This window comes from Labrus bergylta, chromosome 14, assembly GCF_963930695.1.
Source record: "Labrus bergylta chromosome 14, fLabBer1.1, whole genome shotgun sequence".
Taxonomy (NCBI): Eukaryota; Metazoa; Chordata; class Actinopteri; order Labriformes; family Labridae; genus Labrus; species Labrus bergylta.
Window position 1 is genome coordinate 19268581 of NC_089208.1, and position 12495 is coordinate 19281075.

The following is a 12495-nucleotide window of genomic DNA, read 5'->3' on the forward strand; positions in this document are numbered from 1 at the left end:
AGGGCCGTGGAGAACATTGAAAAGAAAAGAGTTGGAAATGTTGTCCAGAGAGGGAAACTCCCTTAAATGTAAATATCTTCTTTTTTTTTTCTGGGATTTTTTATTTATTTTGTGTCTTAAGGTGACATGTTAAGGTCTCCAAGGTCATGAGGAATCACTGCTGGACTAAGGCAAAATTGACAATACTTTTTGGGAAATTATAACTTTTTATTTTATCTATCTATTTCAAAAGACCGTGCGTGAATATGAATAAAATCAGCCTTCGGATTGACTCACTGTCGAAATTGCATGGTATCTGAACTGAAGCATTGCCAACATTTTAGTGGAATTTTCTAATTAAAAACGAGAAGTATCGAAATTAGGCATTAACATTGTTTGATTTTTGTGTCTAAGTTTAAAATTGGAGTGCTTTGACAACCCTTTGTTGGACTTCAATTATGGTAAATTATCAAATTATGGAGTTAGTTTGTTGAACTGGTCAATATGGGCTGATGAATATGCTGAAGTTAGTTTCATCCTCTTGTCTATAATAGTCATTGTCTACAGATCTGCAATGATTACATCGATTGCATCCTTTTGCTCATTCTCTATCATGTCCTTGATAAACTGGTGAATCAAAAAAGACTTAAAATTATTAAGACACAGAGAGACTGACACAGTTTAGGAGACTTTACTAAAGAGAAGAAACAGCAGGGGCTCAGATAGCGTACCTTTTACTTGCCTTTCCTAACTTACAAATAACCTTTACCTCAGGAGTTTGATAACTCTTTCCCAATTTTGCAAGTTAAAAGTGCACAATGGATTATTTGGAATTTTGTGAAACAGTTTCAACACAGTAAAAACAAGTAATATTTGATTACCGGCTCCAACGAATGGTATCTGTCACTGCAGCTATTTGGAATCCTGAGGCTTTGGGATAAAGAGAAACTTGAAGAGTAAAGGAGCAGTATGCCTGATTGTCTCTGCATGTGCTGCATTTCTATCATAGAAGAATCCTAAACATTAAGAAGTGTTAAGAAATGTGATTGCATATAAAGAGTAGCCAGCAACAAAAGATCGGCTACAGCATGTTTCTCTATGTTTAAGTTCTTAATTTCACAATAAGGTAAGGCCATAGAGAAAACCAGAACAGGAAACAGCCGTCAGATGAATCAATAACTTCTCTTGGTTTCTAGCCTCTGTCCTCAGTGAAGACCAAGTCCACACATTTCCTTTTTTGGTTCGCCCTTCACATTGAACAATGAATGAAATCAAACTACACACAGAACACAAACACCTCATGCACGTCAAATCAAAAATGTTTTAATAAACATCCTTTAACATAAATCAGAACATTTGCAGAGTTGGAATATAATCCTGTGAGATAGATTTAGTTAACACATATATATATATATATATTTTTTTTAAACATATACTTAAGTCTAAAAGTGTATTTTGTTCTCTACCTGTCTACAACCATGGCTTCTGGTTTGGAGGTCAGTTATGTCTAAAGCTTGGTTGAGTCTGAAGATTAAAAGCAAAACTGAAAGTAAGCAAATACAAAACATTTCACATCTGGAATCAAGCTTTCATTTATTGTGCGACTGATATCGGAAATGCATTTAAGTGTCATTTTGCGATGAGAACAGAAGCACAAAACTTTCCCTGTTATTTCATTCACAGCAAAGCCAATGTGATTTATGAGAACATGAAATATATTTTAAACATCTTTCTGTCGGATCCCCTAATCTCGCTCAGCAGCAGAAATCATGAAAAGAAAAAGAATGAGATGTGTGATTTTGATTCAAAGAAATAAGATTGCTTGTTGCCCATATGCAAACTCTTCTGTAAACAGCGTTTCTATCCAGGTCTGGTGATAGGGTTCACTTTGAAACCAAGTGAAGCAGAAACACAGACAGCCAACAGCCTTTTATGAGCGCCAGTGACACAACAACAAACTGAACTGGTCTTTGGATGTGTCCTGTGTGAGTGAATATTAGTGGTCATTTCTTACCTAAACACCTAAAGAACAAAATGAATGATGGATCAGGTTGACAGTAGCAATGACTTTTTGAGAATTTGTTTGAAAATGATGTATTGTGGCTTATAGTATTCATTTCAAACACCATCTGATCATTTTTCTGTCTTTGCATTAGATAGATTTTCAAAATAAAAGTCTCCCCCTTGCATCGTCATTCGAGTCTGACTTGTTGAATGTTAAACAAAGATGCAGCCCGTATACAACATTAACAACTTCTAGTGACATTTAAACATTTTGACATGGTACTCCATGCTTTCTTTTTACCCCATTAAGATGTTAATTTAGTTAGATTAGTCGTTAAGAAAATCCTTCAGTAACTAAAGGTGGGGATAAAAAAGAAAGCTAAACTACATTCTGAAATGTATCTTCTCCGTCGTATTTTCACACCATAAAGCACAATCTAAATACACTTTCCATTGTCTAATACACAATATATATTATTTGATAGGGCTACATAATCATCAGTCTCACACACAGTCTTTAAATCACATTCTGAAATGATCAGGGAGAAGTTATCTCCAATCTGTTCTTCAGTCAATGTCAAAAATCAGGAGTCCCGTCCCTATTCCAAAAAAAAAAACGATTAGTTAGCGAGTTTCATCCTGTGATGTGAAGCGAGCATCCAAATAACGAACTGAGTTCAGTCAGCACAAACCTACACGTGCCAACAAAGGGAATGTTGTCGAATCGCAAGTCGAATCAACCAATCATGTTTTTATTTATCTGTGACACTGTGGGGCAATTTAAATTAGTCCTACCATCCCTGCTGTTTAGCTGAAGGTCGATGTCTGACAACATATACAAATAAAAATACTTCGACTGATGTATTTGTAAAATTCAAAATCATGTGTTTCATCTATTTTACCAGTTACCTGTATCCATAGCAACCCTGTCTTTAATCCCGCCTATAAAACTCAACACATTCAATGCTCCCGACGTGACATCCTGCTTTTGACAGATCTTGGATCTTAACATCCAATCTCTTCACATCATCATCATTACTTCTTAACTGTTATAACACCTTCTTAAAAAATCCTTAAATTACTCAGGAAAAATAACCAAACTGTCTGATTTCCTGTTGAGGTAACCCTATAATGCCTGCTGAGAGCCCTGATCCCAAATCATCCGAGTGTGAAGTCGGCTCCTGGTGGAAGCACCGTGGTGAAACGAGGGTCCAGTTTGGGCACAAAGCCTTTAAAGTCCCTGGAGGCCTGAGTCCCGAACACATCGAGCAACTGTCGGTGCATCAGGGCAAACCTGAGAGAGGAGACATAAAATCATCTGTATTATCAAGAGACAGCAAAGCAGTTAGCCACAATGTATCCCTGCAGCCCTGACATCATACTGAATCTGTTGTGATAATCAGACAAAGACATTGCAGTGATGCAAATGTGTAACATAAAAGTACAGAGGGCTAAAATGCGATCCACCTATTGTGAACTCAGGGCTGATACCAATATCTCAATAATAACTTAGTTGATCACTGATTCTGTTTTTTTGTGATTCTTTTTGTCAGTTTTTTTTAATGAACTGTGATTTAGTTAAACTGTTGTTAGTCTTCCCTCCTCTAAAGGTCACAGTTCACTTTTCTTTAATGTTTGACCGTGAAAACAAATCAGAGATTGTCCAACATGCGACTTCTCCTTCTGCCCAATAAAAAAACCTCTTCTCTGAATCAGCTGTCAGGTTTACTAACTTGCCAGCATTAAATCGATGCGACAAATCAGATTACACATCGGCTTCTGACATTCCACAATATTTGCCGTCTGACCGATATCCTGCCAACTGGGCAGACGTCGGCCGATACTGATGTTCAACATTTACAAAAGTGTGCAACCCAATTACCTAGTGATCAGAAAGTCTGTATCAGGTCATATTTGAACTTTGGAGTCGCCTTTGACAAATCTGCTGACAAACAGTCAATCTTTCAAAGATCATTGAGCTCATTTTACATTCAGTCGAATAAATAACACAAGTATGAAACACGTGTTACCTATACTAAATAATGTAGAGTTTGCTCTCTTTAAAGCATTCAGAAAGATAAACTTAACTCCTCTTTTAAGGGAGCAGATTCAAACATAGTTATACAGCAGACAGATTCTAAAGTATATTTTCCTACCTGCCCTTTGTTAAACGCAGCAGGAACTTCCAGTATGTGGGCCTGAGGTTCTGCACTTCCATCACAGCCTGTGGAACAGTAACGAGTCAATAGATATAAACTCAGCAAAAAAAATGAGAATAACATTTATGAAAGACTGTATGTGTAACTTACAGCTTGGAAACAGATAGCAGTGGAGATGGCGTACAGGACGGTGTCTGCGTGGGGAAAGTAAGGGAACCGTCCGGCCTCGATGCCCTTAAAGTACATGGTCTAAAGACAGAAAAAACACATGTGTCGGTAATGATAAAATGTCCAAAATGGATATATTTCAGATAAGACATAAACATACTCAAACATTCCTTTATCTATTGGATTCCGTTAAGATATAACGCTGTGTTTAATCAGTAAATCCTTTCACAGATTCTCTGCATACAGGTGCACTGATTAGTTCAGTGTGTTCTGTTCAGTGAGCACTGTTTGTCTATCCTTCATAGAGGGATCAATACTTTCTTGACAACACACTTTCTATGAACTGTCATTGGCTATCCTCGATCGTCTCTTACCTCCACCAGCTTAGTGAAGAGATACATGGATATGGTCGTGCTTTTGTAGAAGAACATTGAAGTACCAGCCAGGAAGCCTTCAAGCATGGAGAGAAGAAGAAGAAGAAAGAGTCATTCATCAAACAGAGGTAAATCAGCTGCGACATGACAACATCAGGAGGAGGATTGCTCTTTAGGAATTCTATTTAAACCGTTCACACTATCAGTCCCGTCTTACCGGCAATCAGTGCGTTGAGTTCATCATCAATGTTACGCACCCAGCGCAGCAAACAGCTCGCTCCCTAAGTGAAAGACAAACAGAAAAAAACTAAAACTTTTTTTTTTTTTTTTAAAGTTACACTCAGATGACAACATAAGTGATATTAAGCATGAGTAAAACCTGGAGATGTTCGAGCACATGATATCAAACATAAGTGGTAAAATCAGACAAAGAAATCTAAGAGAATTAAAGTAATAGAAGTGGGTAGTCGCTGAAGATTTATGAGGTCTACATTTACAATCCTCCTCAAATAAAACAAGTGAGTCCGTGTAATGTTTGACTTTTCTAAATACTGTTTTACCATCTGGTATTGGAATATTTACTTTTTTCTTTATTTCTATATTTTGATTCTGATTGATTACGGCGATGTTTTATAAACGTACGCATCTTCTCAGTGGTTCAAATCTTTGGATACTGTATATCATGGCGTGTGGAGATTCATCACAAATCTCAGGGTCCTGACTCATCATTGTACACTGTATGACCGAGTTGGCTGGCCTGCATTGTCTATGGGTCGACATGTCCTTATTTATAAGGCTATACTTGATCTGCTGCACTCATACTTGTGTTCTTGTATTCATGTGATGATACCCAGTCACAAAACTCACACTCACATTAAAGAGATGGTAAAGTCATTTTCAGTGTGGCACAGTGTATTGATTTATTTTTCCATTGTATGTTTCTGCAACCGACGGTCGCCTGAGAATGTATGCTGGCTGTTCACGGGGTACCCTGTTGGTCATTTGTACTCAATAAATAAATAAATGTTTTTAAAATAATAATAATACTTGTGAAAAATAAAAGAGTTACACATAAACAATACTAATGAATACACGTTGGGATTACATTAAAAGAAAAATCAATAATACTGTCACACTATCAAAAATCATTTGTAAAGTCGTATTGTTGATTTATTCTAATATTTTGGCAAGAAAAAAAAAAAAAAGCAACGTAGATGTCAGAAAACGTGCCAGCTATAGTAAATGTAAACACAAGAGGTTTTGTAGGAAGTAGTGAAGGAAGAAAGAAATGCACCTTGTAGATGCTGACAAACGATCCTAGAAACGCCCCAAGCTGGAAGTTCTCTTTGTTGTAGAAGAGGGAGGGGAGCCGAGAAGGTTTGGAGAACATCTGCCTGAACGCTGAGGGTACTTTGAGACAACACTGAATCAGGTAGCCGACACTGAACATCCTGACAAAACCCTGGGATGTGGAAAAAATAAAGACGTAGCTCATACTGGTTAAACGTCATTCATTGTAAAGGATTTGAGTATTATAAATGCTTCATACGCAGAGTGTCTTACTTTGACACAATAGGAAATGCAGTTGTCTTGGTAGTGTTTACAACATCTGTGTCTTGGACCTTTTTTGCATCTGGATTGTAAACACACAATAAAAAAAGTAATTACTGGGAGCTCTGAGAACATCCACATGTGTTTGTGTAACATGTAGATCCTCTCACATTGATTCGAGCAGTTCCCTCACGTAGGCCACCAGAGTTTTCCTCCTGGAGCTCGGCCTCTCTGCTGACACTTGTCTGTCCTCGGCCTCTATAGCAGCCGCTCTCTCCTGGGGCCTCGGGCAGATGTTTTCTGCCGTGACAGGGTGAGTCGGAATCTCTTCTTTGCCGATGATGAACCTGTGACGGATCGTGCACATGACTCACGTTAGCTCTACCAAAACACTGTCGGCGACCTCATTCAAGGCAGCAGTGGGAGCGTGGATAACTTACTTCAATGCAGAGAATGCAAAGCCTTTTAGACCATCTTGACTCCTGCAGTAAAAAAAAAACAACAACATCAAACTCAAGCTCATCACACGTATACAGGTCTTTAATATTATAACCAATTGTTTGACATATGTATGAATATGTCCAATGTGCTGCTCTGACCTGAAGAAGTACATGTAGAGCGATGAAGTAATGCAGAACAGAAGCACCTAAATTGGATCACCAACAACAACGAGGGCATCAGAACAATACACCAAACATTAACATCTGGCCATTTTTACTGGTAAAATCTGTGATGGAGAGTCATAAGTTTTGCATTTCAGGTTTTCTTTTTAGAAAACCATCAAGTCTCAACTACAATCACTGACATGCTACGTTCAACAAATGGTCAAAGACAGAAGGAAGACTAAGGCCCTGTGTCCACCTAATGTTTTTTTCTGGGCAGAAAAGCGCTTGCTGTGCACTCATATCTCTTTTGTGCGCTGAGAAGAAAAGCGCTGCACGCCCGTCCTGTCTCTATGACAACAGTCTGTTGACAATTGCCGCGTCGCTTTTTGCTATATGTTTTTTATTTTAGATCGTTTTTACTCCAGGAGACATGGAACCGTAAGCGGCAAAACTGCAGGGAGTATCATACATTATAAGAAAAAAAACACTGGTTATGTCAACAGCGCCTTTCTGAATAGTTGAAAGATTTTGAACTTGAGCATTCGGAGCAGCCGCACAAAAAAGGCAGCGCGCTCAGTAAAAAAAGATGCTGGCCACTGCGGCCGCCTGCTGCTGCAAATGCACAGAAAAAACACTAGGTGGACACGGGGCCTAAGTCTGTGCTCTGACACATTTATCTGTCCTTTGAAATAAACAGACCCACTTCAGCTGGAGATATTATAATACATGAGGTAAGGGATGTATCCCATCATCTAAATCTACTGCTTTAGACTCAGACATCAGTCTACAGCTGGTAGAACCCAACAAAGGTATTATTGTTATCTGATGACAGAAAGCAAATAGAAAAAAAAGCTCCAGAATTAAGACAGGCTCACCTGTATTATGTGTTTTAATATTATGCTAACTTAATTTCTAGCAAAACCAAAAACTGGATCGTCTTACCTCTCCATGTTTGATTGGTGTGACGATGCCTCGTGTCACCGCCATGCGGAACAGAGTCTCCGTGGCCTGAAAACAAGATCACACTGTGTCATATACATTGTGTGGCAACAGCAGAGTTATCTGGCGATGTATAACTAATAACCTTTAAATGAGAAAAGTAGTTCTTACTAGATTGGTCATGTATATTGTCAGCAGCCCTCTCCTAGTAGGGAAACAGACAGAAAATAGAAATAGTGTATAAAAACAGATTCAAATCTTGAACGTCAAGTCTGATATTTCAAATATATCAAACATCTTGAAGAGGCTCCCAAAAGTTAAGTACAACTTTTAACAAAGACTTGTGTATGAAAATGTGTTATGGTGAAAAACAAACAAGACTTTGAGAGAGAAGCAGAAACAAGAAACGTCTAAATAAAAATAAAAAACTCATCAGGAGTCTCACCTGCTCTTGCGCTCCAGGAGAATTGCGATATAGGATGCAGGCAGTGCCGAGCCAAAGCCGGCCGACCAGGAGTAGAATCCTCCCAACAGTTTCCTGAATTATGAATATTAAAGCGTTAATCCACCAAAACTGTTTTTTTCTTTTCTTTTAATATGTTAAAAAAAGTAGTGTTTGGCTCAAATCTGAGTTATTTATCTTTCTTAATCATAAAGAGAGATGTTAAGTTTACAGCAAACCATACAATGAATTATAAGCAACACTTTGAGTTCAGGTACCCTCATGCCAAAGAAGAGTAGTAGCTTGTCAACATGGATATGAAGAAGAAGGACCTAAATATACACCTTTAGTTATTTTTTGTATGAGCTTTGCAATTATTCTGTGTGGGAGAAAACGTCTTGCACATATTTTTTTTATTTTTTTTATAATTCAAGAACACAAGGATTGTTTTGGATGAGTAATACACATTGTAAACCTGTAATTGTTATTACATAGAAAGTTCACAAAGCATGTCTGAAAAACGTGGTTAATGAAAAAAACAACAAACTCTGAGATACATCCACCACAAACACCAAGGCTTGACTCCTTTAGTTATTTAGGTGCATTTTCATATTCCATGTTGCAGTGTGAATCTCCAGTTTCAATCATTAACATGTAAACCCATCCAAAGATGCATTAAATAAGATTCTTACAGACTTGTTCTGATACGAATATTTAATTTGAGAATCTTTTAAAATGAAGGACCTGGTAGCTTGTATGCCAGACTTTACACCAATCAGATATGTGATAAACATAAAGCCAGGATTTGCTATGGAAAAAAAAAAAAAAAGGTTTGACTTGCTTCCCTAAAGCAGTTGCCACGGGGAACTTGTTTAAAGCAGCAAATCAAAACTGATTCCGGATAATTTGTCATGTGATAACAGCATCCAACTACAGTCAAATGTTAGGGAAGATTCAGGGTGATTAATAGTATACAGCTGTTTTTAACTGCACACTTCAGTTTATGCATATTTCCCAGATTCATCAGAATCAGTATCATGATATTGATAGATTGATAGATAGATTGATTGATTAAATTTATTTCAGACATATCAAATAAAATCAAACATATCAAAAATACAAAACAAAATGAAAAGCACGAAAATACAATAAACAAAAAAAGCAATGCTCAAATTATTTCACAAAAAAAGAAAAAGAAAATTACATAAATTCAATTGATATGCCTGAAAAGGAGTAGGAAGAAGTATAAAACTTATTTAATCCTACCCCTTTTCCACAGCTCAATAATTAATATGGATTAAATTAATAACAATAATCAATCTCATTATCTTAATGTCAAGTGACAGCAGCCTTTGGTGTCTGTGAGAGTGAGTGCCACTGGTTGGACCTACTAACCTGAGAATGCAGAAGAAAACAATGTAGAGACCTCCATTGGCAGTGAGGAAAGAGGTAGACCACAGGATCTCAGGGAGAAGCCTTTTTAAATAGTAATCCTTCTTCCTTCTCCTTAGAACTGCTGCTATCTGCACAGACACAAATACACTCATGATGCACAGAGTTCAGAGCCACTTGAGTGTCATGAGATTTGGTTGCCAAATCATTGCAAAAATTTGTGTTGCAAATGTAATTGAACTTTGAAGCTGATGATGGGAGAAAAGCAAAACTGCAAAAAATAAAAATAAAAAAATAAATAAAGGGTGATAACTAACTGGTTAAACGAGGAGACTGTGTTGTGTCTGGCTGCACAGTTGACATTATCAGATGGTGTTTTGGAAGGTTGTTAGTTAGCCTCTGTTACTTAACTATCACTGTGTCTTGGCCGTGTTTTTTTCTACATGGCAACAAAGTTCGAGCACCGTTTTCGCTTCTTTCCTTTTGAACTTAGACCCCCCAGTAAAAAAACAACAACAACTGTCTAGCTAATCTTTAACTTTACAACGCGTGTAATGAACTAGCGATTGGTTAGCCTTACCTGGTTAGCTAGCTAACTTTAGCTCCGGAGACTACAAGTGCAAACACTGCAGAGCAAGCGGCACAAACTCACCAGGTAAAGGGGCGCGTATATTTTAAAGGAGACCTCGAGAGCACCCCTGGTTATGTCCACAGCAGACTGCACACATGAGGGGCTCCAGGTGTGACCGATCTCGTAGCAGTTGTGGGGTATCTTGCTGAGCACAGCCATGTCTCTCTACACCACTGACAACCAGCAGCAGGGAGGCGGCCACGCGCTGCCGTGCGCGTTCGCCGTGAGATCAGCGCGTTCCCGCGTGGGAGTTGTTCACGCGCACGGCGCTGTAGAGAGCGGACAGTAGGCTATACCAAATTAAATAACCAAACGAATCTTTATTAACCGAATTAGACCAAATTAGTTAAACTCTTTATTAATCCAATTAGACCAAATGAGATATTTACAATATGAGGTGTGGAAGTCAGTAAAGTGAGTGTTGTGTGATGTGTATGAGTGGAGTGTGTAGCCTAAAGTAAATTAATTATTTTTTTTGTATCCAAGGCTTAAACACGATGACGTCCTGACAGGAAGAAAATGGAGACGATTTAAACGAGTATAAGGAAAATTGGCATACTGTGATGCCCCAGCAGTGTTTATTGCATTGTTGTCATTGACATTGTCTTGGAGGTGTGTCGCAACCTGTGGTCTCATTTCAGCTCACTATATTAGAGCAATAGTTAGTCACACACACACACACACACACACACTCTCTCTGCTCTGATCTTATTCACAGGTATACTGCATTTTTTTTTTTTTGAGAATGTTAGACAAAGTTACCTTTTGCAATGTTTGCATTTCACAAGACCTACACACTCCACTCATACACAACACACAGCACTGACTTTACTGACTTCCACACCTCATATTGTAAATATCTAATTTGGTCTAATTGGATTAATAAAGAGTTTAACTAATTTGGTCTAATTCGGTTAATAAAGATTTGTTTGGTTATTTAATTTGGTATAATCTGGTTAGCCTAAAACATAGGAAATCAGGTTAAAAAAAAACTATTTGTATTTGGGATCGTAATTTGCAAGATACGCCTATTGAGGAGATTTGTGTATTAAAAAAATGAAGGATTTTTGTTTTTAATTCTACTACTATAAACATCACAGTTGGTTTTGACGAAATACTGCCTATTCAACTAAATGCTCTAATCTGTAAATATATATAAAACATTGCAAGGCCTTATTTGGGCACCGGTTGAGGCTTTTTAGAACCAACAAAAAGATTAAATTCTAAGGGCATGCAAGGTACTTGACCTGCACATCATTAGGCTACTCTAGTATGGAAACAAGACCTCAAACCTCATAAAGTTCAGCCTTGCCGATTAAAGGCATATATCTTCCTGTAGAAGCTGCATCGCTGTGTTTGGTTGGAGTCTGAACTGAGAAATGTAAGGGATTGATCAGAAAGATGAACACACCAACCAAAGTCAGGCGATAATACAAGTGTCACTGAGTTATGTTGCTTTTCTGTTCACCTTTACTTCCTAAAAAGCTCAGCCTCTCTACAGTTGTACTGCTCAGAGTTTTCCAGCAGGTGTCAGCCTAATCTTCTAAGTATGACACAAGTGCTGTGTTGACAGGAATGTGTTTTACAAGGATGAGGTGGCTTAAGAAAATTTCCACTTTTTGCAAGACAGGAGTTTCCAGTGTTGCTGCAACTGGTGAAATCCCTGAACAACATCACATCATAGTTTATTTTCACATATTTAGCCGTTCATAATAAGCTATGAAGCACCACAAACTGACTAGGAAAACATTATTAAGATGTAAGATTTCTTGATTTCCTATTTCAATAACTGCATTATCAGCAAATAAACCCAAGATGGACTATTATTTCACATACTGGAAATCCAATTGTTCTACTGATTTAAAAAAAACTCCAGTGAATGACATCAATAGGCTACTTAGAAATTGGGTGCTCGTGATTTTGAATTTGTTTCAATTCTGGATGGCAGGCAGAGTGTGAGTGGAAAAAGGATGGACAACCAAGTTGCAGATTTTCTCAGTTGAAACTGAAATTTATTCATGCTGGCCACACACACAAATCAGGGGAAATGTTCTTCCATCCATTATGAAATGTCATCTGCAGACAAAGATAAGGAAAAGTGTGTCCTCAAAAGGGACATCTCAAACACCTTGTATACCCTGTTCCCTGTCCTCTTGTGCCAGTCAGAGAGGAGCTCTGTAATCAGTGCCACATTGACTTCAAGTGTAATCAACCTCACCTCCCCCTGGAGTGAATGAGACTCATGCATGAT

The 12495-nt window shown here is 37.9% G+C and overlaps 1 protein-coding gene across 1 annotated transcript; it reads right to left on the bottom strand.

The window, feature by feature from the left end:
- Positions 1-1286: 1286 nt before the first annotated feature.
- Positions 1287-10452, bottom strand: tmem135 (transmembrane protein 135). Its single transcript, XM_020639885.3, has 15 exons — positions 10266-10452; positions 9617-9744; positions 8225-8317; positions 7951-7984; positions 7783-7848; positions 6835-6881; positions 6676-6717; positions 6406-6582; positions 6248-6317; positions 5979-6146; positions 4902-4965; positions 4685-4761; positions 4293-4391; positions 4140-4207; positions 1287-3277 (listed from the first exon to the last, which is right to left on the bottom strand). Exons 1-15 carry the CDS (start codon positions 10401-10403, stop codon positions 3142-3144), a joined length of 1407 nt encoding a protein of 468 aa, XP_020495541.2. The 5' UTR covers positions 10404-10452; the 3' UTR covers positions 1287-3141.
- Positions 10453-12495: the final 2043 nt, after the last annotated feature.